General features: G+C 45.9%; 4 protein-coding genes and 1 long non-coding RNA gene across 7 annotated transcripts; 4 read left to right on the top strand and 1 right to left on the bottom strand.

Annotated features, from left to right (window-relative positions):
* The first annotated feature begins 386 nt into the window (after window positions 1-386).
* On the top strand, window positions 387-1644 carry LOC101786240 (transmembrane protein 45B). Its single transcript, XM_004973579.2, has one exon. It carries the CDS (start codon window positions 446-448, stop codon window positions 1373-1375), a length of 930 nt encoding a protein of 309 aa, XP_004973636.1. The 5' UTR covers window positions 387-445; the 3' UTR covers window positions 1376-1644.
* Window positions 1645-2525: 881 nt separating this feature from the next.
* On the bottom strand, window positions 2526-8336 carry LOC101785569 (protein Brevis radix-like 1). 2 transcript variants are annotated; one of them, XM_004973578.4, is made up of 6 exons: window positions 8024-8336; window positions 7211-7626; window positions 4115-4250; window positions 3577-4013; window positions 3081-3169; window positions 2526-3001 (listed from the first exon to the last, which is right to left on the bottom strand). In XM_004973578.4, exons 1-5 carry the CDS (start codon window positions 8189-8191, stop codon window positions 3091-3093), a joined length of 1236 nt encoding a protein of 411 aa, XP_004973635.1. In that variant the 5' UTR covers window positions 8192-8336; the 3' UTR covers window positions 2526-3001; window positions 3081-3090. The 2 variants fall into 2 exon arrangements, with proteins under 2 accessions (XP_004973635.1, XP_004973634.1); XM_004973577.4 differs by having other exon boundaries at window positions 2526-3169.
* A 1925-nt stretch (window positions 8337-10261) lies between these two features.
* Window positions 10262-15857, top strand: LOC101784902. Its single transcript, XM_022827372.1, has 5 exons — window positions 10262-10376; window positions 10469-11054; window positions 11174-11296; window positions 15064-15216; window positions 15306-15857. Exons 2-5 carry the CDS (start codon window positions 11004-11006, stop codon window positions 15597-15599), a joined length of 621 nt encoding a protein of 206 aa, XP_022683107.1. The 5' UTR covers window positions 10262-10376; window positions 10469-11003; the 3' UTR covers window positions 15600-15857.
* Window positions 15858-16599: 742 nt separating this feature from the next.
* LOC101784501 lies at window positions 16600-18281 on the top strand. Of its 2 annotated transcripts, none has more exons than XM_012846968.2 (3): window positions 16600-16761; window positions 16852-17705; window positions 17803-18281. In XM_012846968.2, the coding sequence occupies exons 2-3, from the start codon at window positions 17253-17255 to the stop codon at window positions 17812-17814; spliced, it is 465 nt and encodes a 154-aa protein (XP_012702422.1). In that variant the 5' UTR covers window positions 16600-16761; window positions 16852-17252; the 3' UTR covers window positions 17815-18281. The 2 variants fall into 2 exon arrangements, with proteins under 2 accessions (XP_012702422.1, XP_004973631.1); XM_004973574.3 differs by having other exon boundaries at window positions 16602-16761; window positions 17841-18281.
* A 3176-nt stretch (window positions 18282-21457) lies between these two features.
* Window positions 21458-22355, top strand: LOC111257550. Its single transcript, XR_002678022.1, has 2 exons — window positions 21458-21576; window positions 21808-22355. It is a non-coding gene; the product is annotated as an uncharacterized LOC111257550 (long non-coding RNA).
* The last annotated feature ends 1210 nt before the right edge of the window (window positions 22356-23565 follow it).

The raw sequence follows: 23565 nt of genomic DNA, 5'->3' as shown, positions 1-23565 counted from the left end.
CGAGGAGCCTCCGGAGACTTGCCACTTAGACTGGACTTGTGCATCCAAACATGAGTCCTAAAAGTGCACTCCTAAACTTTAGGAGGATCAAGGGGTCCTAATGGATCCTATTTCTCCTAAAAGTGGTCCTCAAGTCCCCCTTTACCCTATTGCCCTCGCATGCATTAATGACGTGAACAGGGGTAGTTTAGATGAGTAATTAAGGGGTAAAAATGACAATTTCCCTCTAAGTTCCTAAAGATTAGTCCATCCAAACAGCCATGTACTAAACTTTAGGACTAGCAATTTGAGGATCCTAAACTTTAGTATACTGAGGAGTTTGTATCCAAACAGGACCTTAAAACCCCGGAAACCTCAGACACAAAGCCCACACTCTCACCGTCACTTGGCGCCTTCGTCTCCTACACCCGAACACGAGACCCAGCTCAACGCCGTACGTCGCGCCATGGGCACGCTCGTCGGCCACGTCGCGCCGGGCGTGGGCTTCCTCGTCGTCGGCCTGTGGCATCTCTACAACCACATCAGGCTCTTCCTGCTGCGCCCCGGATCCTACGTCGCGCCCGTTTGGTTCCCCGTGCGCGGCGCGCGGCACCTGGAGCTCATCCTCGTCGCCGCTGGCGCCGCCGCGTCCATCCTCATGGAGCTCGTCGTCGGCCCGGCGAGGCACCACCCGTTCGACCGCGACGGCACGGTGCCCTCCGACCACCTCCACAACTTCGAGCACGCGTCCATCTCGCTCGCGCTGCTCGTGTACGCCGCGGCCGCCATCCTCCTCGACCGCGCCGGCGCGCCGTGCCGGGACGCGGTGTCCCAGCTCGCCGCCGCCGCGGCGTTCGCGCAGGAGCTGACGCTGTTCCACCTCCACTCGGCGGACCATGCGGGCGTGGAGGGCCATTACCACCTGCTCTTGCAGGGCGTCGCCGCCGTCACGCTGGCCGCGACGGCGCTCGGCGTCGCCGCGCCACGGAGCCTCGCGGTGAGCCTCGTGCGGTCGGCGAGCCTGGTGCTCCAGGGCGTCTGGTTCGTGGCCATGGGCGTCGCGCTGTGGACGCCGGCGCTCCTGCCGAGAGGGTGCTTCCTGAACCACGAGGACGGGCACGACGTCGCGCGGTGCCGCGAGGAGGGCGGCGCGCTGGCACGCGCCAAGGCGCTCGTCAACCTGCAGTTCAGCTGGTACCTGTCCGCCACCGTAGTACTCGTGGTCGTGCTCTACCTTCGGATGTGCAGCCTCTACAAGGAGGAGCCGGAGTACGTGCCGTTGGTCAAGGAAAATGGCCATGGTGACGACGACGACAACGACGACGTGGAGGCGGCGAAAGGCGGCTCCGGGAGCGTGTTCTGTGAATCAAGGCCAATGGAGATATCACGGCCGTAGGCTAGGAGAAAATGGATTTCCAGCGTGGGGACGTTCGTGTAAAATGTAGCTTTGTGAGTTTGCAAATACCTAGAGGTGAATCGCCGCTTTGACTAGGGTATAGTTCGTACTTGTGGTAACTGATTTTGTTGGTACTTCTGATTGGTTATGGACTTATGGTTGTATACATGTTTGATCAGGCCGGATTAACATGTTGTGATTGGAGAGTTTGTACTTAAAGAAAAAGGAGTGGTCACCATTGCTATGTTATTGCATTATTTAGTTGCTAATTTGCTGACTAGAATTCTGAATTCCTCTCTGGCTCTCTCCCATTTGCGATCCTGTTCAGGGTTCAAAAATCCGGTGGTTTTGGACATTTCGGTTCAAAGATAGAGCTGTTCATAAAAAAAAATGCGAATTTGGTAATTTTGCTGATGGAAGGGAAAAAAAACAAACCGTAATCCCAATCCCTAATGCTGTTTCAACAGGCTACTTAGTATTGTTTCAGTGATATCAGGTCATGTTGAACTTTGGCAATGCAACATTGCAACTCTTTTACATATGGCCTCTGGTTTCTGAATTCTGAATTACTACTTTCCTGAACCGAAAGGACGGTAAGAATACCATAACTTTGTTCACGTCATGCCTGGGAACAGTAAATGACAAACATTCAGTCAGAATTGTTGTTCTCATGGCGCATGAAACAATGACAGAGATGAGGTATCTGTTCTAGATTATGATTAAATCTGCCCAAAGAGATTCTCCTACAGCGCCTGATTGGGACGGGCACAATGGTTTCTGCCTTTCTGGGTTCATCGGTCTTTCCAATTCTGTTATAGCAGCCGCCCGTGAAAAGGTTAGGAGAAGCAAGGTAGGCAGGTAGCACACAAATTGAAAACAATTGGCTTCAAGTTTTGCTTTCTAGTTTCGAAATTTGTAGATACTTCCTTTTGAAAAAAAAATGTATTTACTCTTTACTGGTTTTTTTAAATCCATCCTTTCTGTTTTTAATGTGCTCGCCGTAATTGCATTTGATAACTGAAATACCAGAGAATGTTTATATCTTCTCAATTATTATAGTTGCTGCTCACCCTGATATGGATATGCTTAAAGCTTCTTTTCTTGACACGTGAAAATGACTTTACATGTGGATAATCACAAATAACTTTGATTGTGACTGAGACTAGCATTTTGACATCTAACTTACACATATTCCATCAGTTTAACATCATGACAGCTCATGATTCATCAGAACAAAGCAAAGTATGCAGAGCTTAGAATATGGTACACTTTGGCTCTTGCACCAATGCACCTTCAACTGTAAGACAGACAGACACTAAAACATGCAAAAAATGAATATTTTTTCCTTAAAAAAGAAAGGGGAGAATCTGAAACGTCACTAATGATATGAACACCTTTTGCTCTCCAAAACAGCAACTTATGGCTGACAAAAAAGGTTAAAACTCTTGAATTTTTTTCACACATACCGCCTAACCAGACTTGCAATAATGCAGCAAAATGAAAACATGTATCACAGAAGCAGGGCAAATGGTAAGATAACGAGAAAAGGCAAGCCTCAAAGCTCACTGCCACACATCCAAACAGTCCCTACTCACGGGGTCATGGTTGCCCAAGCAAGTAGCAAACCTGATGACACGATGTTAGTGTCCGATGTACGGAAATTACTTGCAAGATGAGGAAGTAGCAATTGGTAAATGTTACTGACATTTCTTCTCTCAAAGATACTGGTCATGTATTCTCGCCCTGTTCTCTTCCCACCATAACCTGGCATGCATCTCACTGAATCTCTCCCGGCTGCACAAAGAATGGACATAAATGAGTAAGTTTTCCAACAACACTGCAGAGGTCTTGATTTACAATCGACTACCATTTTCTTACTCTTGCCTATTTTCTGTAAAAAGGACAACACTGTACATTGGCATGTAAGTATAAATATTTTGTTGTGATATGTTGTTACTATTTTATTCTTGATAAGATGAAAGCTTGTCCGATGGAACCTGATAAATAAGGCATACTGAAATCTCACTTATACTAAAGTATCATCGGTACCAATTTTAGTTCACTAATTGAGTATTGATGTCTTTTCAATGTCCACGCCCTCAATGACCACATAGCAATTGCACGGAGAAAAACGATCCTATTCACAAACCACTAAGATAATCCTGCCCAAAGACCACGATAATAGGTAGAACACAGCAAACCTGAATCGGACGCGCCGGAGTTCCCTGATGCCACCAGGCAAAGCCCGAATAGTAATGTACACACCAGGCTCATCCTCTTCTACCCATTCCCTCTCTTCGTCACTTCCGTTGCTAACAGAGGCTGAAAGTTCATCTGATCGATCCACCTCTTCAGGAGATGAGCTTGTCCTCACTGATGCATCTACAGATGAAGTTTCTGTCTTTGCTCCACTAATGCTTGACAACTTAGGTGTTGATGCTAGTCCAACTGAATCGTAGCACTGCTGTCCAAGATAGCGGTCATGGCGGTAACCGTTGCCAAGATGATTGGTTTTGTGCTCAAGAGAATCTGAAGATGAATATCCTTTTGCTCCAGTGCCCTTTAGTGGTCTGTGCAAAGTATGTGGCAGGTGCCCCTTGTTATGTGGAGCTGTAGCTGGGTTATCCTCTTTGGAGCTCTGCATGAAGTGCAAGCCATGACACCAGCAGGCAGATAAGATAAGAATACATGCTGCATAAAGTCGAAACATCTTGAAACGTGATTCGAAGGATGTGTTACCTCATTGTCAGACATCGGAGTGCTAGGCAGAGGAGCAGCTTGACTGTTAAACTTCTGAACATTGTAAAGCTCCATGACTTTCTCGTAATTTTCAGTCCACCATCTTTGTGCTCGCCATTTGGTGAACATTTCACGGCTTTTATGCATTAGATCATGCACGAAGGAGCACAACGGACACTGGTAAGTTGATATTATCACATAAATTACTATACAGAAAACACTTAGAGTTGTCATCAGAAACAAGGAGCAAGCTGCAAGCATGGTAAACTACAATTCTAATAAAGAAGAGGAAGGACCATACTGGACCAAACAGAACACAGACTTGCCCGTCTTTTCTTATCTTGTTCTAACACCATTAAATTTATGCTATGCAATTTCTCTTTAGTTCAGCAACATATTTTTTTTACGCTGGCTGCTGGCATGCTCATATACCCACCCATTCCTACAAATTATATAAACTATGAAAATACTTAATTAACCAGCTCATAGATAATCACATGAGACTTGTGCTAGAAATTATGAACATTTAATTTTGCCTATGAATTAGAACTTCTGCAGGTATGGAAACTATCAATGACATTTTGGTACATGAGTTCTGCTGAACTAATTGACACTTTGTGACAAGAGATGATCATTGTTCCTGAAAATATCCTGTGTACAAACAAATCAGCAACGCTCAGTAAACCTCGTGATAGTGGGGCTTTGAAAATTGATGTGGGCATAGTTGTGGAAGTGAGAATAAAGCGCGTGATTGATTAAAATGAGGTGTTTTAAATGGCCACCACAGGTAACAGTCACCTGCTAGTGCTGCCCAAGAAATCCATCATCTGTACGTTGCTAGCAGTATAAAGCGTAGGCCTCACAATTGACAGTTCAAAAATCTAAGCAACAGTGCTACACTCAGAAACAGATGCATAAGCTCATGAAGTAAATTTAATCATTTTAGTGCATTTAAATACATCAAAAGCAATCAAAGATTGATGCAACCCCAGCAGCCAGAGTCAAATATTAAAAGACGCCTTCTTGCCTAGATTTAGAACCTTGAAAATAAGCTACAAGTGCACCCTAAAGACATTAAAAATTCAGTTTGCCCTCTCCCAGTCCCAGCAAAATAGCAATCACTTCTTTACACCATCATCTGACATGGGCAGTCAGGTGGGCCTTGTAGGTCAGATAGGCAGTATAGTAGGCCAGATCCATTAGGGTTAGGCTTAGAGATAAGATTAGATATCTCGCTTAGAAGTAAGGCTCAGCCGATTGCCCATGACATCATCCCATTACTGGTGGCAGGCAATCAAAGAAGCATGCCATGAGGAACTCCTTTCATAACATTTTCAATACCGAAATAAACTCTAATCCTGGTTAATGAAAACGACATTACTTGATCATTTCCGTAAATTCGTAATAAATCTCACAACCATTTTTTCCCTTGATAGTGTGTATATCAAGTTTCTAAGAGTCATTTATAAGATCTAAATAGAAAGGCAGTACTACGTCAAATAAAATAGCAGAAGAAGTGCAACCAATCCAATGAGCCAGGTTGGCTGACTCCCCGCATAAGCAGGGGGTGGAGGGACCCAATTAGAATAATGAGATACAAAAGCAAGGCTACCCTTTCTTTATCATGAAAGGACAATGAAAGAACACAACCACTTGCATTTTTTTGTCCTTTAATTTTGTTCCATTAAGATTACTTGATGCAGAAGACACGCTGCAATGGTGGTCCTCTCCTATCTTAACCTAAAATCCCCATCCTAGAGCAGGAAGAAAGAAGGCAATGCAACTACTGTAATGTATCACATGGATTCAGAAAAGCAGTAATGTGTGAGGTTGGCTTCAGAGCTATTCTATCTAGTAGGACTTTAAAGGTAAGTGACGTTTACATACTCCTCTGATCAATAGTTACAAGCATAAATATATTATGGCATGCAGGCAGATAGATCCAGATGTCCTGTGGCAGCATGTGAGTGATTGACTAGATGCTCTTTTTAGGAATCATGCCCGTAGCCCAATGCAGTTCAAACGGCACAGTGTACTATTTCAAGAACAGAAATTTTGTTGGAAATCAACACATGATACTTTTGAGAGATAAGAGATCCATAACAACTTTTCTTGTGCTTTCATCCCATTTGTTCAAGCCATATTGTACAAATGCACTTGGAACTGTTGATTAAATGCTAAACCGATAGCTGAACATCTTAATATTTCTTTTCTTGGTGGGAGAACCGAGTACAGATACTTTTCTGTTAAATAAAAAATGCACATAAATAACGTATATCTGGCGAGAGATCTCTTGGAATTGCAGAAGGCCTGCAGCTCATGCACAGAAGTTGCAGGTGTTGAGATTCTCACACGGTTCCCCCAAATTTAGAAATCTATTGTGCACTTCTCAAAAAATTCCTTCTAATTCTAATTCATGTAATCGTATGAGTACCCAAAGTGATCTATCTTCTAAGCATTGTTAGGCAAAGTCATAACCAGAGTTTCCATTCAACTCTTCAAGATTGATATGCTTTTATCCCTTTCTCCTCCATTCTGTCCTTAGCGGACAATCCTTTTTTTTCAAATTCCAGACTTCTGATGAAAGCAAAGGCGAAAAAGAACAAAAGAACAATGAAAAAAGGGTAAAATAAAGCCATATTTGTCTTATTCACCCAAAAAGCTTGTACCATAGCTCAATCAAAAGTTTTTTGGAACCCTGAATTTCTCTAAAGAGATCAAAGTTTATATTTTCCTGGGCTTACCCGCTACAGCTTATTTTAGAATGGTAAGTTTCTTAATCACTTAGCTTCCTCTATTCCCCACAGGCTGCAGGGAAACTTTCTTATGAAATACTCCTAGAGTTCAACCAAAAAAAAATGTAGCAACAAAGGAAATGAACCAAATAAATTGTACAATTTCCTTAAATAAACAAAGTAACGTGCATAAAGATCTGAAATCCTCCCGACAATCAGAAGCCCGATATCGAAGGAATTAAAATAAAAATATGAACCATAATAACTCAAAAGGAATCTGAATGATGTTATTTGTTGTGATAAGCAACAGGGTGGTTCTACCATGAAGCAAACCATGGCACAGATGAGTGCAGGACCTCACCTGAATCGGATGCGCTTCAGATCGTTGCCGCCCTGCGGCAGAGAGAGGAAGGTGATGAGCACCCCGGGCTCCACCTGGGCGACCCACTCCTTCGACTCGTCGTCCTCGTTGCCGCCCGCCGCCGTCTCGTCTCCATCCTCCCCCTCATCCCCAGCCAGGAAGTCGGTGCGCGCGCTGACCGATGGCGTGAAGTCACCGCTGGACATCGCGCCTCCGCTTCGCAGCCTCGGCGTCGATGCCGCCGAGCTGCCGGCGCGCCGGTACGCGTAGTGGAAGCGGTCGGACGCGGAGGCCACCTCGGAGTCCCCGTGCGCGCCGTACGGGTTGTGCCGCCGCGACGCCGCCGCCGGGGACGAGCCGGCGCACGGCTTGCAGTGCCGGTACGCGCCCGACGCCTTCAAAGCCATGTCCTTGATCTGATTAAACCCAAGAGAAATCTCCCATCAATCGTATTGCCCTTCTCACATTTCGCATCATCAAGGCGAACTTTGTACCAACAATTTGAAAAAGCATCGAGATTTCGGAGAAATCGAGGCATCCCACGACCTCAAAACCCCAGAGCGTGCCAAATTCGCACCAGTTTCGGCTTCTCCCAGGCCAAAGGAAGGTACATTTGATCAGATAAGCAGAAAAGAAGCAAATTTTACCACTCAATCTCAACCAACAACAACCCTGGTCTGTTTAGTGATCGAGGAATCATAAAGGCACCAAGAACAACCCCCCGGATTTCGATTTTCACCACCCAAGGGGGGCCATTTCAAGAACTCTTAACCCAACCCAAGCACAGGGGGGAATGCTTCGCACACAACTCACCTGGGCGGTGAGCGACTTGATGGCGTGCCTCCCGCTGGGCGTCGCCGCCGATTCACCCCGGCCCCCGGCGAAGGCGTCGCCTTCTTCTTCGTCGTCGTCCTCCGGCGGCTCGCGCAGCGGCGCCGCGCCGCCGGGGAGCTGCTTGGAGCACGCGATGCACGTGAGCATCGCCCTCGGATCCCGCGATGAGGTGGGAGGGAAGGGAGAGGACGGGAGGCGGAGAGCGGCGGGTTTATAACAGAACGGGGAACTCGCGCGTGCTCCCGCGATAAGACTCGAGCTCCCGGGCGGAGGGCGTTAATGGCGGATTGGGATTCGGCGTTATGGGAGTCGCCGTGTGGGGTTATTTTAGTCCTCCTTTACCCCTGGGTTCAGTTGCGTTGCGCCGCCACTGAAGTGGTTTTGCTGGTTCAGTTTTTAAAATTGAACCGCATCGCGTCCTTTATTTCAAAAAAAAACCGCATCGCGTCAAATTATATTTCCAAAATGGACGGTGGACACGTTAGCGGCAAACTTTTTTTTTTGCAAATTTTTATACTGTGCATCTGGTTCTCTGAGTCTGGGCACAATGTCCGGCCCAAACTGCTTAACGACATTGAGCTCATCTGCTTCGTCCGTGGCCACCTTTGCCATGTTTGGCATGAGGCAAGGATGGCTAGGCTATAGTTTAAATCTCGAGATGCAAAGAACAATGCAGCTAGGATGCGTTTGGTTTGGCTCAGTCGATAAACAATGGTTAATGTGCAAGTAATAATTCGTATGCCACACTTAAAAAACGTCACGTGCCATGATTAGACATGACTTGGTAGAAATGTTTACAACAGAGGACGCAAGAGTTCCGCAAAGCCTTAGATGTGGCAAGCCAAATTTGCCAAGTTTTTTGAAGAGTTTTTTGAACATTTAAGTTTGACTCATACCTTAAGGTCAATTTTTTTCTTTTTTGTTGAATCAAACAATACAAACGCAGACGCTCACGTACAAGTATGGACACTCGTCCCTATGAATATACGCACGCAACCTTATCTTTATAAGCACCTTCGAAAGACTGAGCTAGTAAATTCTCGAGATTAACATTTAAACGTCAACAGTCACCATGTTTTGTTCACTTCTCTTGGTACACGGTTAGATTTCTCCATACACGGGAGCTACCCTAAAGTATGCCGGGCCGAGAAGACCCAACGCAAATTACATTCGAAACTAGAGAGCCTGGTGCAGCACGCGAGATCATCGGACGCGCAACCTAATGGCTCAGAACCTGAGAACGAAAGACTTGGAGAAGAAAACCAGTAAAGCTCACTCCAGGGCTGGCCTTTAGCCTTGAATTGATCACAAGCAGCCGACAAGATTGCTGGCTTGCTGCGGATTGCGCGAGCGATTCCCTGGATGCAGGCGCCACTTGCACGGCCGAGCCTGTCTTGCCGCGTGTACGTCGCCCTTGTTTAAAGGCGTCGAGACCCGTGCGGAGAAGAAACAAGAGAGGCGTCGCCTCCGATCCCATTGGGATTCAATGCATATGGATTGGGGCTTTGCGTCCTTAAAATTTTGCATGTACATTTTTTGATCTGAAGTCGAAATGGAGCGTCATGGAGAGACCTTCCGATACGCAGTAGAGGGTTATGATCATGAGAGATCACGCTCGGCATGAGACGTCGCATTTCCTTTTCTTTTGAAAGGGGTTACTGTAATAATTTTCAGGATTTTCAGGATACATGTTTCTCTTTCTCCGCATTTTGTTATACTTCAAGCCACTTGGATGTTCATCTTCTATCGTTCTTTTTCTTTTTCTGGAAGCTGACTCTCCTTTTTCTATGGTTGGCCTGAATACGGTGATTGTGATTTGTTAGTTTTTCTTCGAATGGTGAAGTGATCTCCGACGAAGAAGGGTACGCGAGACTTGGATGTGCATTCTCAATTCAAAATTTACTATTTCTATTTATTTCTATTGTAAGGAATTAATATCGAGCATTGTATTTTTAGCTTATAGAAAGTAAAGATTTTGTATAGTTTTGTGTTGGGTATTTTTATGAAGAAATTTGTACTTCTACACTAATACCCATCCAGAAAACACTACTGTGCAGGCCTTTTATTTCCAAGAGCCCAAGATGGGTTGAATTTAAGGACACGTGGGCCCAGAATCTTTCAGTCTGGTTTCCTTCGATCTTCTTAATCAAATGGGCCGAAAGTAGGACAAGCCCACCTTTCTGATGGGCTTCCTCATCAACCGACAAAAGAGTAAACCACACACACTGCTCGAAGTGCGAACCCCGTCGGCGGTCGCGAGCTCGCAGCCGGCGTCCGGCGGCGTTCGGTCCCCCTCGTCCGCAACTTCGGCGACACCCAAATTCCCACCGAGGTATCTTCGTGCCCTCTCTTAGCCTCGAGCCTACACCGGTGAGCTCGGCGTAGATTTCTAGATCTCAAGGTTTTTCTGTTCGTACTCTGAAGGGGGGAAAAATGGAGGCCTCGTCGCCTCGCCGCAAGTCACGGCCTCCACCGCCGCCAGAGGCCGTGGCCTCCCTCCCGCCGGAGATTCTCGAGCAGGTCCTCTCCTCCCTCCCGCTCCGCGACGCCGTCCGCACCTCCGCGGTCTCCCGCGCCTGGCGCCGTCTCTGGGAATCTGCTCCCGGCCTCGCTCTCGAGTGGCGTCCCGGCACGGACGCCGCCGTGGTCGACGGCGTCCTCCCGCGCTACTCCGGCCCCGTCCGCAGCTTCGAGTTCGACCTACACCAAGGGTCGTTCTGGCGCGCCGACGACTGGGTCCCCCACCTCGCCGATAAGGGAGTCCAGATCCTCAAGCTCCACTTCAGCTATGATAGTTTTTCCCCCTCCGCCCACTACATGGACGCTTCCATCTTCTCCTGCCGCGAGCTCATCAGCCTTGACTTAAGTGGTGGTTGTAAGATCCTGGCCGCCCCATCGGGATTAGCCAGGTTCCCGAAGCTGACCAGGTTATGCTTACGGGAAGTTGGATTCCTGGGTAATGGGGGTGAGGGTTTTGGAGGCGTTGATTGCTGAGTCGCCGATGCTTGAGGTGCTGTTGCCTGATGACCTATGGTTTCCAGACAACAATGGGCTTGAAGAACCCACATTAAGGCGCCCAAACTCTGAAACCTGATTATTTATTCAGATTATGGTGACTACAATTGGCAGATTGAAGATCTTCCATCTATTGAGGAAGTGGTGATCACAACATATGACGACACTGATGGCCGTGATTTTGTGAAGCTACTCACTGGGTTGGCCCGAGTGAGGAAACTTAACCTTGAGATACAGGTAAGTAGATTTCTATACGCAACACCTGATTTAACATTTCTATTCGTGATACATACTCTAGCTCTATGGCTTGTTTGAGTACTGATCTCCATCCAATGTCCCATACTGGTACCAGGATGTTGTATTTTTGACAATCCTCATGTAGGTCTAGTAGGTTGCCCAGGTGATACATAAAAGAAAAGTTTGTTTATCCACCTTGTGTTGGAGTATACAATTTAGCATCCAATGGTTATCCTGTATGTCGGTTCAGAATCAAATGTTCTGTATGAATGTATGATTCATCAAGGAAATACTTCAAGTCACCAGTTTTTGAAAAATCACTAGGCGTTCGGAATGATGAAGGTATGTGGTGGCAATTAGCACCTAACTAGGTGGGCTATGCTGCAACCAAGGTGACAATTAGGCGGTGGAGGGTCGCACCTAGCAGTCAGTGCCTGGTGGGCAAGGCAAATGATTTTTAAAACAACACAAGCCACATCAGTAGAGAATTGAAATACTTGATGTTTATTCCACGATAGTGGCACTCACCTTATAATTTTCTCTGCTTATCAAATTGAAGTACTGCTTGTATTATCTCTGCAATCATCTTCAATATTTTAAAATGTTACTTTCCAAGGCCCCCAAAGTTTCATATCAGTTCCACTCGGATCTGTCAGGCAATAATTGACATGAATAATAATGTGGCATGCTTCATGCTACCTATGAAAATTTTTAGGTCCCGTTTGGTAGAGCTTCAGCTTCTCATAAAATGGCTTCGACTTCGGCTCCTTCGGTGGAGTGGCTTTTTTAGTGAAGCTGAAGCCGTTTTACAAAACGTTTGGTAAAACGGCTTCTCAATAGCAATATATGTAATTTTATGATCACTTAATGCTTGGAGAGAGATGAGAAGCCGGTGAAGCCACTTTTTTCGGCCTCTTCTCTCTAGTGTAAGCCGTTTTGCGGCTTCTTCCCGGTTTTGGTGGTGAAGCCGTTTTGATATTGGCCCTTTGGTAGGGCTTCATCAAAAGTTGTTGGAGAAGCACTTTGAGAAGCCCTACCAAACGGAGCCTTAGTGACGCCACTTTGATTACTTGAGGAGATAACAAGGTACAAAAAAGCTTCGCCACAAGTGAATCTCTTCGTCAGTCGCATGTAGCTTGCAAACTGCCTCCTGTTGCAGGATGACTAGAGTACCTTAACAAATCGAAACGCCCTGACTAATGTAAAGTTAGGGATTTGAGTAAGTGTTGTTTGAATCGGGTAACGGAGCGGTAACATGCAGCTGGTTCTCGTAAGGAGGAAGTAGAAGTAACTAGGCAACTACAGATTACCCTTCTTGGTACCTAGTTTAGCTAACATCTGGAGTGATTGACTGTTTCCGCTTTTGAAAATTATGGCTCGAAGGATGAGCAGGTTATCTCGCCATGAGTTCACATTTGCTATCTGCCATAAAAGTATATCGGATACTCGAAAGCTTTGTTGGTCCATTGCTCGTAATCCTACCGTCTCCTGCCAAAGTGAGACACGGCAAACACGACAACAGTTACTGGAGTAATTCAGAGGACGGTAAGAATGCCGAACATAAAGTTATGATAAACAAATGATCTCAAGGCTACCTCTACATTTATTTACCCTTAGCTTGGCGTTGGGTAGGAGTTTTTCTCTCTTTGCTTTCAATCTCCTTGAAAAAGGAGTACGATCCGATCTAAAAAGAAGAAAAGAAGACTAGAAGAGGGAGCACGACCGAATGAGGAGTTTGTCCTAGCGCCGTTATTGGGCTGATGCAAACTTCTGAATAGGCTAAGCCCATATTTCCTATTGGGTTTCTGAATAGGCACGTCGTACAATGGGCTCCCCGCACGCTGTGAGCCCGCCTCATCGCCTTCTCTGGCGATCAAATCGGAGAAATCACCCACCCGCCAGGCCGCCACCGACCGAGGTAGTTTTTCCCGATCGAACCCCGAACTCCCGAAGGGCATAGTGGAGGCCTCGCCGCCTCGCCGCAAGTCGCGGCCTCCGTCGCCATCGGCGTCCGTCGACTCCCTCCCGCCGGAGATCCTCGAGTAGATCATTTCGCTCCTCCCGCTCCTCGACGCCGTCCGCACCTCCGCTGTCTCCCGCGCCTGGAGCCGCCTCTGGGAGTCCGCCCCCGGCCTCGCTCTAGAGTGGCCCTGCCGCACGGACCCCGCCGCAGTCGACGCCGTCCTCGCGCGCTACTCCCTCCCCGTCCACAGCTTTGACTTCTTCCTGCGCCAAGGTTCCTTCAGGAGGGTCGGCGACTGGGTCTCCCTCCTCGCCCGCAAGGGAGTTCAGATCCTCAAGCTCCACTTCAGCCGTAACCGTGATAGGCGTTGCGATTGGGACGGCCTCCTGGACGACGCCATCTTCTCCTGCCGCGAGCTCACCAGCCTCCACCTAAGTGGTGGCTGTGAGATCCCCGCCGCCCCATTGGGATTCGCTGGGTTCCCGAAGCTGACCACATTATGCTTACAGCATGTTAGATTTCCGGATAATGGGATGACGGGATTGGAGGCGTTGATTTCCGCGTCGCCCTTGCTTGAGGTGCTGCGCCTGGTTGGGCTGTGGTTTACAGAGGACCACTGGGTTATTCAAGCACCCAATCTCCGGATGAGATTCCATCTATTGAGGAAGTGGAGATCATATCCAGCAATTACCCTGACAACCATGATTTCGCGAAGGTACTCACAAGGTTAGCCTGAGTGAAAGACCTCTGCCTTGGGATGCCGGTAGGTTCTATTTGCAACATAGTTATTCTGTGGTACAACTCTAATGATTTCGGCTGTTTGACTACAGATCTCCATCCAATATCCCCTACTGATACCAGGATATATGTTGTGGTTCACTCATATATTCATGTGTAGTTCACCCATTCGATTCTTATGTTAGATTCCTTTTCTGAAATGCTTGTATAGAGTTTTGGCCCTGTTGCACATTACATCATGAATGAATGCCCCCCCCCCCCCCCCCCAAAAAAAAAAAAAAACTGCTACCCGCATTGTTTTTGGACCAACCAAATTCTCATCCAATGGTTATCCTATATTTTTTTTGTTCATAATAAAAATCTTTTGTATGATTTATAGAGGAATTAGTTGAAGTCACCAGTGTTTTCCTAAAGCGCTAGGCATCATTAGCTTCTTGGAAGGAAAAGGGTTGCGATTAGCACCTAATTAGGCAGGCTATGCAGCACCTAGGCCACAATTAGGCACTAGGTGGGCGGGTCACACGTAGCAGCCAGCGCCTGGAAGGCTAGTCGTCCGATTTTTGAAACAGTGTAAACCACATCAACAAAGTGAAAATACCTGATGTTTTTCATGGTGGTGGACTGGTGGTGTATGTCTTACAATTTTTCCCTCTACTTATCCAATATTGGCAGAAAAAATATAGCTGTAGTACTTATATTATCTCTGCAATGATCTAATATTTGCAGAAAAACTAGCTGTGGTGCTTATATTATTTCTGCAATTATCCAATATTTGCAGAAAAACTATAGCTGTTGTGCTTATATTATCTCTGCAATCATCTTCAAATGCTAAGCTACTCTGGGGCTCATAAAAATTCTTGATATCCAACTTGCATTTAGGACCTAAGTCAAACAACTGAACATGTAGAAAGCACCTTTGGTGCAGTTTCACTGTTAAGAAAGTATAGTCTAAGGAAAGAGCAACGGATACCATTTAGATGTTGCGTGGTGTGTGATGCATAATTTTATACTTCTATATGTGGTACAGAAACTAATAAGATAGTCTAATATCTTGTTTATACTGCAGTTGAGGAGGTTCAATACTCTGGAGGGACTGTCATGTTCCTTTGAGAACCTAAAAAAGTTGACACTGCACACGGACTTCTGCGCATTACCTACCATCTTATTTACACTATGCTTACTAAAAAATGCTCCGTATCTTGAAAACTTGTACTTTAAGGTAATATTGGATGTTGTTAAAACATTTTCGTTTTTTCTTGTGTATGTAGTTAAGCTTAACTTATTCCCAACTTTCATTCTTTTTGGCAGATCATGTGGGGCAAAACTCAGGATGTTGAAGTGGTTGTGGACCTTCTCAATGCGCAGTGGATTGGAGGTTCGTTTGGCAATCTTAAAAATGTAACTATGGATCGGGTTGCATGCAAGCCAAAGGAGACGATGCATTTCATTGAGTTCGTGCTATCCAAAGCACCACGACTACAGGAACTTCATGTTATTCCAGTTGATGACTATTGTCCAAAGTCCAAAGAAGAGTTACTTGAGGAGATAATAAAGTATAGAAAAGCGTCTCCACAAGCAAAGCTCTTCGCCAGTCGCATATAGATGGCAAACTACTCCCTGAACGTCGTGTATTTAAAAATGGACGGAGTACCTTTTTTTTTTTTGCATTATCTGCAAGATTGCAGAATGTTTAGGGTATCTTTACAATTTGCGTAGCCGAGTATCGCGAGATTTTTTTAAGTGGATCCACGAATTCTTTTTGAATAGAAAGTCAATGTATCTAACCAATTATTTCACAGGAGTACTAGCTACTGAAGGTTATTTCAGAATAAAAAAAAGTAAAGTCAATCATTTAGCTTATTCTCTCAATTTCAATTGACCGCTACTGGATTTAGTATATCTAATATGAATTGGCGATCAGAACACATATGGATAGAACTTCTAAAAGGTTCTCCAAAAAGAGGTAATTTTTTCTGGGCCTATATTCTTTTTCTAGGTTCATTAGGATTCTTAGTGGTTGGGGCTTCCAGTTATCTTGGTAAGAATATGATATCCGTACTTCCATCTCAACAAATTCTTTTTTTTCCAAGGGGGTCGTGATGTCTTTCTACGGAATCGCGGGCCTATTCATTAGCTCCTATTTGTGGTGCACTATTTTGTGGAATGTAGGCAGTGGAAATGCTCTATACTAATGCAAATTGTTGAACTGCTATGCTAGATTGCAGAAAGATACGAGTATCGTTACAAATTCGAACATTCTGATGTTAGATTTTGGATGTGACATACCATAATCTTGCATGGCTTTCTGTTTTGTGAATCGGGAGAGTAACATGCACCTGTTTTTTATTTTTATTTTTGGCTCTCGATAAAGAACAATGGAGCTAACTTTATAATTTGCATTGTCAAGGAGGAAGCGATGGCAGCTAGAGCTACAGCACAACTGAACTCCAGAATCTAGTGTGCTTTATAAATTTTCCCATCTTTTGAATTACTTTTTGAACTCCTGCGTCCGTCGTGCAAGACTCCCTTTATTCAGATGGGCCATCTCCTTGAAGAATGGGCCAAACGTGGAGAGCTTAGGCCATGTTTCTTGATGGGCTTCCTAGGCCAGCCAGAGAGAGAGAGAGCCGCTGCGTGCGCTCGCTCTCGGAGAAATCGAAAGTGCGCATCCGCTCTCGCCGCTGGTCGTGACCTCGTAGCCGCCGCCCGCCGACGTCTCGTCCACCTTGTCCGGAACTCCGGCGACCCCGAATCGCCCATCAAGGTATGGTTCATGGCCTCTCTTCAACTGGAACCTTCGATTCCCGTGAGCTCGCAATATGTTGCTTGGTCTGAAGATCTTTTCCACTCGAAGGGCGAAATGGAGGCCTCGTCGCCTCGCCGGAAGCCGCGGCCAGCCCCCGCGGAGGAGTCCGAGACGAGCCTGGAGTCTCTCCCGTCGGAGATCCACGAGAGGATCGTCTCCCTCCTCCCGGTGCGCTACGCGGTCCGCACATCCGCCGTCTCCCGCGCCTGGCGCCGCATCTGGGAGTCCGCCCCGGCCTCGCCCTCGATTGGGGCTATGAGTATGGGGCTGACCCAGCCTACGCCGACGACGTCCTCGCGCGCTACTCCCACCCCGTCCGCAGCTTCTTCTTCCACCTGCCCGAGGAGTCGTTCCAGTGCTCGGACGACTGGGTCCCCCTCCTCGCCGGCAAAGGGGTCCAGACGCTAAGGCTCCATTTCAGCCAGGGAAGGGATGTCGAACCCCACTACATGGACGTGTCAATCTTCTCCTGCCGCGAGCTCACTTTCCTCGACCTCATAGGCTGTGACATACCGGCCGCCCCAGCAGGTTTAGTTGGGTTCCCAAATCTGACCAAGCTGTACTTACATGGGGTTGGATTCCCGGATAATGGGGTGAGGGGATTAGAAGAGTTGATTGCCGAGTCACCATTGCTTCAGGTGCTGTGGCTGGATAAATTGTGGTTTCCAGAGGACGAGGATGTGGATGAGCAGGATGGTCATGGGTTTGAAGAATTGGTTATTCGGGCACCCAATCTTCGGAATTTGAGAATTGTTTCTGAGTATGACAATGGGTGGCAGATCGAGGAACTTCCATGTATTGAGAAAGTGGAGATCAGTTCCGACAACTACACCACTAACCGTGATTTCATGAGGCTTCTCACTAGGGTAGCCCGTGTCCGAGAACTCTCCCTCAAGATGCCGGTAAGTTGATTTCTATTCACAACAGATGACTTATAGTTACAGTTTTGTTCGTGATACATACTCCATCCAATTTCCCATACTGGTATGACTTTATCAGGATGCTGTGTAGTTCACACGATGCTCATGTGGATGCAGTACCTCACTCTTGCGATTCAGAATGTTTGGGTCTCATCAGGCATTGCATTACACACTATCAATCTCAAGGAAAACAATGGACATTTCATCATGTGACTGCTCTGGTCAGAAAAGGTTCTCGGTTTACCATGATTCAGATTGTCCAAGTCCTCACCTAATGGATTTTATGTAATTTAGAACTGTGTTCTGCTTCATCCAGGATATGCAGCCTCCTGTAATGTAAATAGGCAACAGCTGTCACATTAGTGGAGTTAAAATTATCTGGATAGCATTCCTTGATAGTGTCACACGTCTTATTATTCTCTGTTGTTTTGTAATGTTTATCTTAACTCTGTATCTGTGTTAGTCTGGTCCGGTAGGCCCCTTAAGTTGCATATGTGTGCCATAAATCCATCAACCAGTAACCCAAAAATAATGTGACATACCTGCAGTCTTTACTAAGTCCCATGGTTCCATGTGCTTATGAGTATGTCCCTGAGGTTTTGGCCTGGCTGCCGGTGGGTGGTGGGCTACTGGGCTGGCAAAAGGCCCATTAGGTTTTAGTATATAGATCGTGAATCCGCAACTTCAAGATGAGCTCCTCCTCCGATGGTACGTTTTACCAACAGATCTGCTCTGCTCTTGCTGCTCTTCTCTTCTCTTGCTCTGTTCTCCTCTTGCTCTTCTCTTCTCAGCAACAAATCAGCAAGTATGGGATAGGAATATACAGTTCTGGACAGTGTGTGCATCAAATTTCACAAATAAGTCACCAACTGATCATCATTTGTGGTGTTGATGCTTCCTATATACTATGTACTATATAGTATACATATCATATCGGTCCTTGTATATATGGACGACTAGGTCCGACTAGAACCAACTAATCGGGCCTGATCGACGACTAGTCACCTTATCGGTGCCATTAAAAACTGAAGTTATATAGCATATTGATGTGAGTACTGGGACCTGCCAAATTATTATGGTTTATGAGATGATTAAGGACCAAAGTGAAACAACCGAATGTATTCCAAAGGATCTCTGTTGTAGTTTTACCGTTAACAAAATTTTAACAGTAGCATGAGCAATGAATCGAACTAGGCTTTTATGCACAATCATATAAATATTTCTTTGTGTTGCATACTTGCATTTACTACTCTTGTGTAATGTTTTATTTGTATTTCAGCTTAGAGAGAGCAATGCTCTGGGGGGACTCTCGTGCTCCTTTGAGAACCTAAAGCGTTTATCACTGCACACAGACTTTTGTTTTTTGTCTACCATCCTGTCAACAATATGCTTACTGAAAAATGCTCTGAACCTCGAAGAGCTGTCCATTCAGGTAACGTTGAAGGGTAGCTTGAACAATATTTATTATTGACCATTTGTATGTATACGTTGTAGTAGTTCACTTACCATCTTTCATAGTGGATTTGGTATGACGACCCCCAGTATGAGGAAGTGGGTCTTGACGTTCTAAATGCACAATGGACTGATGGGTTGCTTGCCAGGCTTAAAAGTATTAGTATGGATATGCCCACATGCGAGTCAAATGAGATGCACTTTATTGAGTTTGTTCTATCCAAGGCCAGACGACTTGAGGAATTTCGTATCTGTGCAGTTGAGTATTGTACAAGATCTAATGAAGAGCTTCTTGTGGAGATAATCAAATACAGAAGAGCTTCTCCACAAGCTAAGCTCTTCTTCGAGCGCATGGAATTCATTGTGCAAGACAAATACGTATATTCGTATAACTTACATTCGCCTCGTGGGACAAACAGTAACTATCTGAGCTAATGTACTGACTTTCTATGCTGATAATTTGTTGTTCATTGTTTTGAGATGGAAGCTAGGTTTCAGAATGACTGCTAAGTTTGTCGTTTTTAGCTGCCAAAGAGGAAGTAATGACAACTAGGATATTATTGATAGTTAGGTTATAGAGCCACAGGGGAGCCTGAAAGACATCTAGTGGTTCTCACGGCGTCAAAGAGGAGCCTGAAAGATATCTAGTGCATCTCAACCTGATACTGTTTTTGTTAGCAGATCTAATTAGCATTATGCTTCTTGAGTCTTATGACTCAGTTGCACATTGATCTGACGACGAGGCACCAGAAAAATTGGTGTTTTTTTTTATCTCAGAGAGCTTATGGCAATGTTTGTCAAATCAGCCATTTTATCAGTACCTTTTTCTTCTCTGAATATGTAGACAGACGGGCATCTTTGTATTAAAAGGAAAATATTTGATTGCAGATTCACTCTGAGATTTTGCTAAACAGACTGATACACGAGACGGAAACATCCAAAAAGTTACAAGGCCTACTGAGCAAAGCTTTGATTCTCCCGGATACAGACTACCAAGGTGCTTTGCTCCCGCACGAGTAATCGGTTTTTCATTTTGACCGGGAGCACTCGTTCGAGCGGAATTTGGCGGGCAATTTTGGCGGGCGGCAAATCGCGGCAACTCTTTCATAACCGCTCGGAGCCGAAATCCCCAAGCCCCTCCCGTTTCGCCGGCCGGCCGTGCGCCGCCTCCGCCTCTCCAATCTCCATCTCCACCACTAGATCAAATGGAGGCTCGTCACAAGCGGCGGCTGCCGTCGCCGGATGCGGCGGAGGACGCGGCCTCCCCAAGCCCTGACTCCCTCCCCACGGAGATCCTCGAGAAGATCGTCTCCTGGCTCCCCATCCGCGACGCTGTCCGCACCTCCGCCGTCTCGCGCGCGTGGCGCCACCTCTGGGAGTCCGCCCCCGGCCTCGCCCTCGAGTGAGACTACGGCGCGGACCCCGCCGCCGCCGACGCCGTCCTGGCCCGCTACTCCCGCGACGTCGGCAGCTTCAGGTTCGACCACCTCCCCGAGCCGTCGTTCTCGCGCGCGGACGGCTGGGTCCCCCTGCTCGCCGGCAAGGGGGTCCAGGCCCTCAAGCTTTGCTTCAGCCAGGAGAGGGATGACGAACCCCACTACATGGGCCCGTGCATCTTCTCCTGCCGCGGAGAAATTTGTATTTTTGACACCCGTGATTCGTATATTTGATAATCCTTCGTAAAATTGGCACTCTTATCGTGAATATCTTGATTTTCTTGACATTTTGCATTATTTATTCATTTTACTTTTCTTTTTCATTTGATAGACCGGTACAATGACCAAATTACCCTTTGGATATGTGGTCGTACCTGATTGGCTCCGTTGGGCAATTGAATCGATTGGTTCGGTTGGGCAATTGAATCGATGTTGTTCTGTTCGGTGCGCCGCCCGGCTCGCGACGACGCGCCGCCACCCGCCCGCCTCGCGAGGACGCGCCGCAGCCTCCCTGTCGTTCCGATCGCTAGGACACCGTCGCGAGGCAAGACGCGCTCCACCATCGATCCCATTCGGCAGCCCGCCATTGATCCCATTTGGCACTCCGAGGCAAGACGCGCTCCGCCATCTGCACCCGCCGCCGATCGCATCCGTCGGACTGCCCGCTCACCGTCCACATCCGCGGCCTCCTCCACCACAAGAAGGTGCGCGTTCTGTTCCTCCAATTAGCATGACCCCTGTGCATGAGGGCCGATCGGCAATCTAATCGGTCAATTTTGATCAAACTGCCATTCTGCGAGGACATCCAAACTTTGAGGGCCGATCGGACTAATAAGGGGTACTGATGCCGATTTGTGATTATCAGTAGATTTGTGATTATGTTACTACTATCATTATTTCAGGGATCAAACTGAGACGATCCAGGCCGGCGGAATGGAATCTGATCCAACTGATTCATCTAGACGGTATTGCTATCATCTTTCAATATCCTGCAGCTTTCCTTGCTTATGTGATTTGTCAGGAAGAAGTAATTAAAAGGCTGCATGCACTAGCTAGTCCTAAGAATGCTATTATTATTTTTCCTAAAAATATATTTTTTATTCAAGACTTGTATTAGTTGTGATTGGAACAGTCAATTATTAACACTTATGAATCAATCAATTATGTGTTCATGATTTTCTAATTGTTGCGAGCAGGCATGATTCAGAGATTGCCATGGGGAGCAATACCGATGCTCCATTGTTATTGGCTGAGGCTTCTTCACCTATCCCATAAGTTGATTGGAATACCTTAAAGATAGTAGAGACACGGAAGGAAGAATTGAACCAATAAGTGAGGATCAGCTATATGTGATCTTGGGCTTGAGGGATGAAGATGAGAGGAGAAAGGTGGCTGAACCAAATGGTCGTACAATGCGTGAGCAGGGAGATGATAATATCGATGGTGTTGCCATTCCTATTAGTGATGCCATAGCAGACGAGGTAGTGATTATATATGATAAGGACCAGCTAAAAATGGATCTTGGCACTATGTACCCATCAATGGATGAATTTAGGTTGGCTGTGAGGCAATTTGCCATTAATGAGGAGTTTCAGCTAGGCACAAAGAAGTCATCAAAGGAAAGGTTTAGAGGGTTCTGCAAGTCTAGTTAAGAATTCTCTTGGAGGATTGTTGGCAAAAGGCAAGCTGATGAAAAAACAATAAAATTGAAATATTATTAAGTAATCAACCGTAATTGTCTTGATTTGTATGTGTATTACACTCACTATTTTGTCTTGATTTGTCTACAGGTGACACTTTTAGTTGATCAATATGATTGTATTTCAAGCAGTAGGGTGAAGACCATAACACCATCTCTCAGAAGTGGGTAGCTAGCAAAGCTGTGAGTATCATTCGAAATTTACCCAATATTGGAGCTATAGAATTGCGAAAAAAACTGTAGGACGAATATTTTGTCACAATTCCATATGACACAGTCTGGAGGGGGAAAGAAAAAGCTCTCACAGAGATTTATGATAAATGGGAAGAGAGTTTTGAGATGCTATATAGATGGAAGACTGAGGTACTGAAGAGGTCACCTGAAAGTGTTGTAGAGATTGAAGTACTGGAAAGAGATGGAAAAGTGTACTTTCATCGGTTTTTCTGTGCACTTAAACCATGCATTGATGATTTTTTAGAAGGATGTAGGCCATATCTGGGTATAGATTCTACTGCACTAAATGGAAGATGGAATGGTCATTTAGCCTCAGCTACAGCAGTTGATGATCACAACTGGATGTATCCACTTGCTTATGGGTTCATTGCTTCTGAGACAGAAGATAATTGGACTTGGTTTAGGAATCAGCTTAAGAATGCAATTGGAGATCCTCCACTTCTTGCAGTGTGCATAGATGCTTGCAAAGGCTTAGAGAATGCAGCGAAGGAGGTATTTCCCAATGTTGAATAAAGGGAATACTTTTTCCATCTTATGTAGAATTTTGTGAAAAGGTTCCAAGGTTTTGGCCAGATGTATCCTGCAGCAAGAGCTTATAGGGAAGAAGTGTTCATAGAACATATGAAATTAATTTTTAAAAAAGCAAATGCTATATGGCTTTGGAAAAGAGTACCATAATCTCAAGTGGATGAGGTGTGCCTTCAGTCCAGAAATCATGTGTGACTATGTCACTAACAATGTAGTATAGGTTTTCAATAACTGGATCCGAGACATTAAGGACTTACCTGTTGCTGAACTAGCCGACAAGGTGAGAGAGATGATCATGGGTTTGTGGAGGAAGAGGAGAAGGATTGGAGGAAGACTCCTGGTTGGAAGGATATTACCAGGCATTATGGTTCAACTGAGGGCAAATACTAGAGATTTGGAGCACTTGAAAGTTGTGAAATCTGCTAATTGGAGTGCAGAAGTTTGGGATAATAGCAATAATTGTGAAAGGCATATTGTAAAGTTTAATAAGAAG

Source organism: Setaria italica, chromosome VI, assembly GCF_000263155.2.
Source record: "Setaria italica strain Yugu1 chromosome VI, Setaria_italica_v2.0, whole genome shotgun sequence".
Lineage (NCBI taxonomy): Eukaryota > Viridiplantae > Streptophyta > Magnoliopsida > Poales > Poaceae > Setaria > Setaria italica.
This window is presented reverse-complemented; position numbering and strand designations above follow the sequence as displayed.

Coding starts and splice junctions, on each gene's coding strand:
- LOC101786240 (XM_004973579.2), top strand. CDS start 446: ATGGGCACGCTCGTCGGCCACGTCGCGCCGGGCGTGGGCTTCCTCGTC.
- LOC101785569 (XM_004973577.4), bottom strand. CDS start 8,191: ATGCTCACGTGCATCGCGTGCTCCAAGCAGCTCCCCGGCGGCGCGGCG. Junction 4,014..4,114: donor CTCCGATGTCTGACAATGAG/GTAACACATCCT, acceptor CACTTCATGCAG/AGCTCCAAAGAGGATAACCC. Junction 3,170..3,576: donor CTCCGGCGCGTCCGATTCAG/GTTTGCTGTGTT, acceptor TTCTTTGTGCAG/CCGGGAGAGATTCAGTGAGA.
- LOC101784902 (XM_022827372.1), top strand. CDS start 11,004: ATGGGGGTGAGGGTTTTGGAGGCGTTGATTGCTGAGTCGCCGATGCTT. Junction 11,055..11,173: donor CTGAGTCGCCGATGCTTGAG/GTGCTGTTGCCT, acceptor TACAATTGGCAG/ATTGAAGATCTTCCATCTAT. Junction 15,217..15,305: donor TTGAAAACTTGTACTTTAAG/GTAATATTGGAT, acceptor TCTTTTTGGCAG/ATCATGTGGGGCAAAACTCA.
- LOC101784501 (XM_004973574.3), top strand. CDS start 17,253: ATGGACGTGTCAATCTTCTCCTGCCGCGAGCTCACTTTCCTCGACCTC. Junction 17,706..17,840: donor AACTCTCCCTCAAGATGCCG/GTAAGTTGATTT, acceptor ATGTGGATGCAG/TACCTCACTCTTGCGATTCA.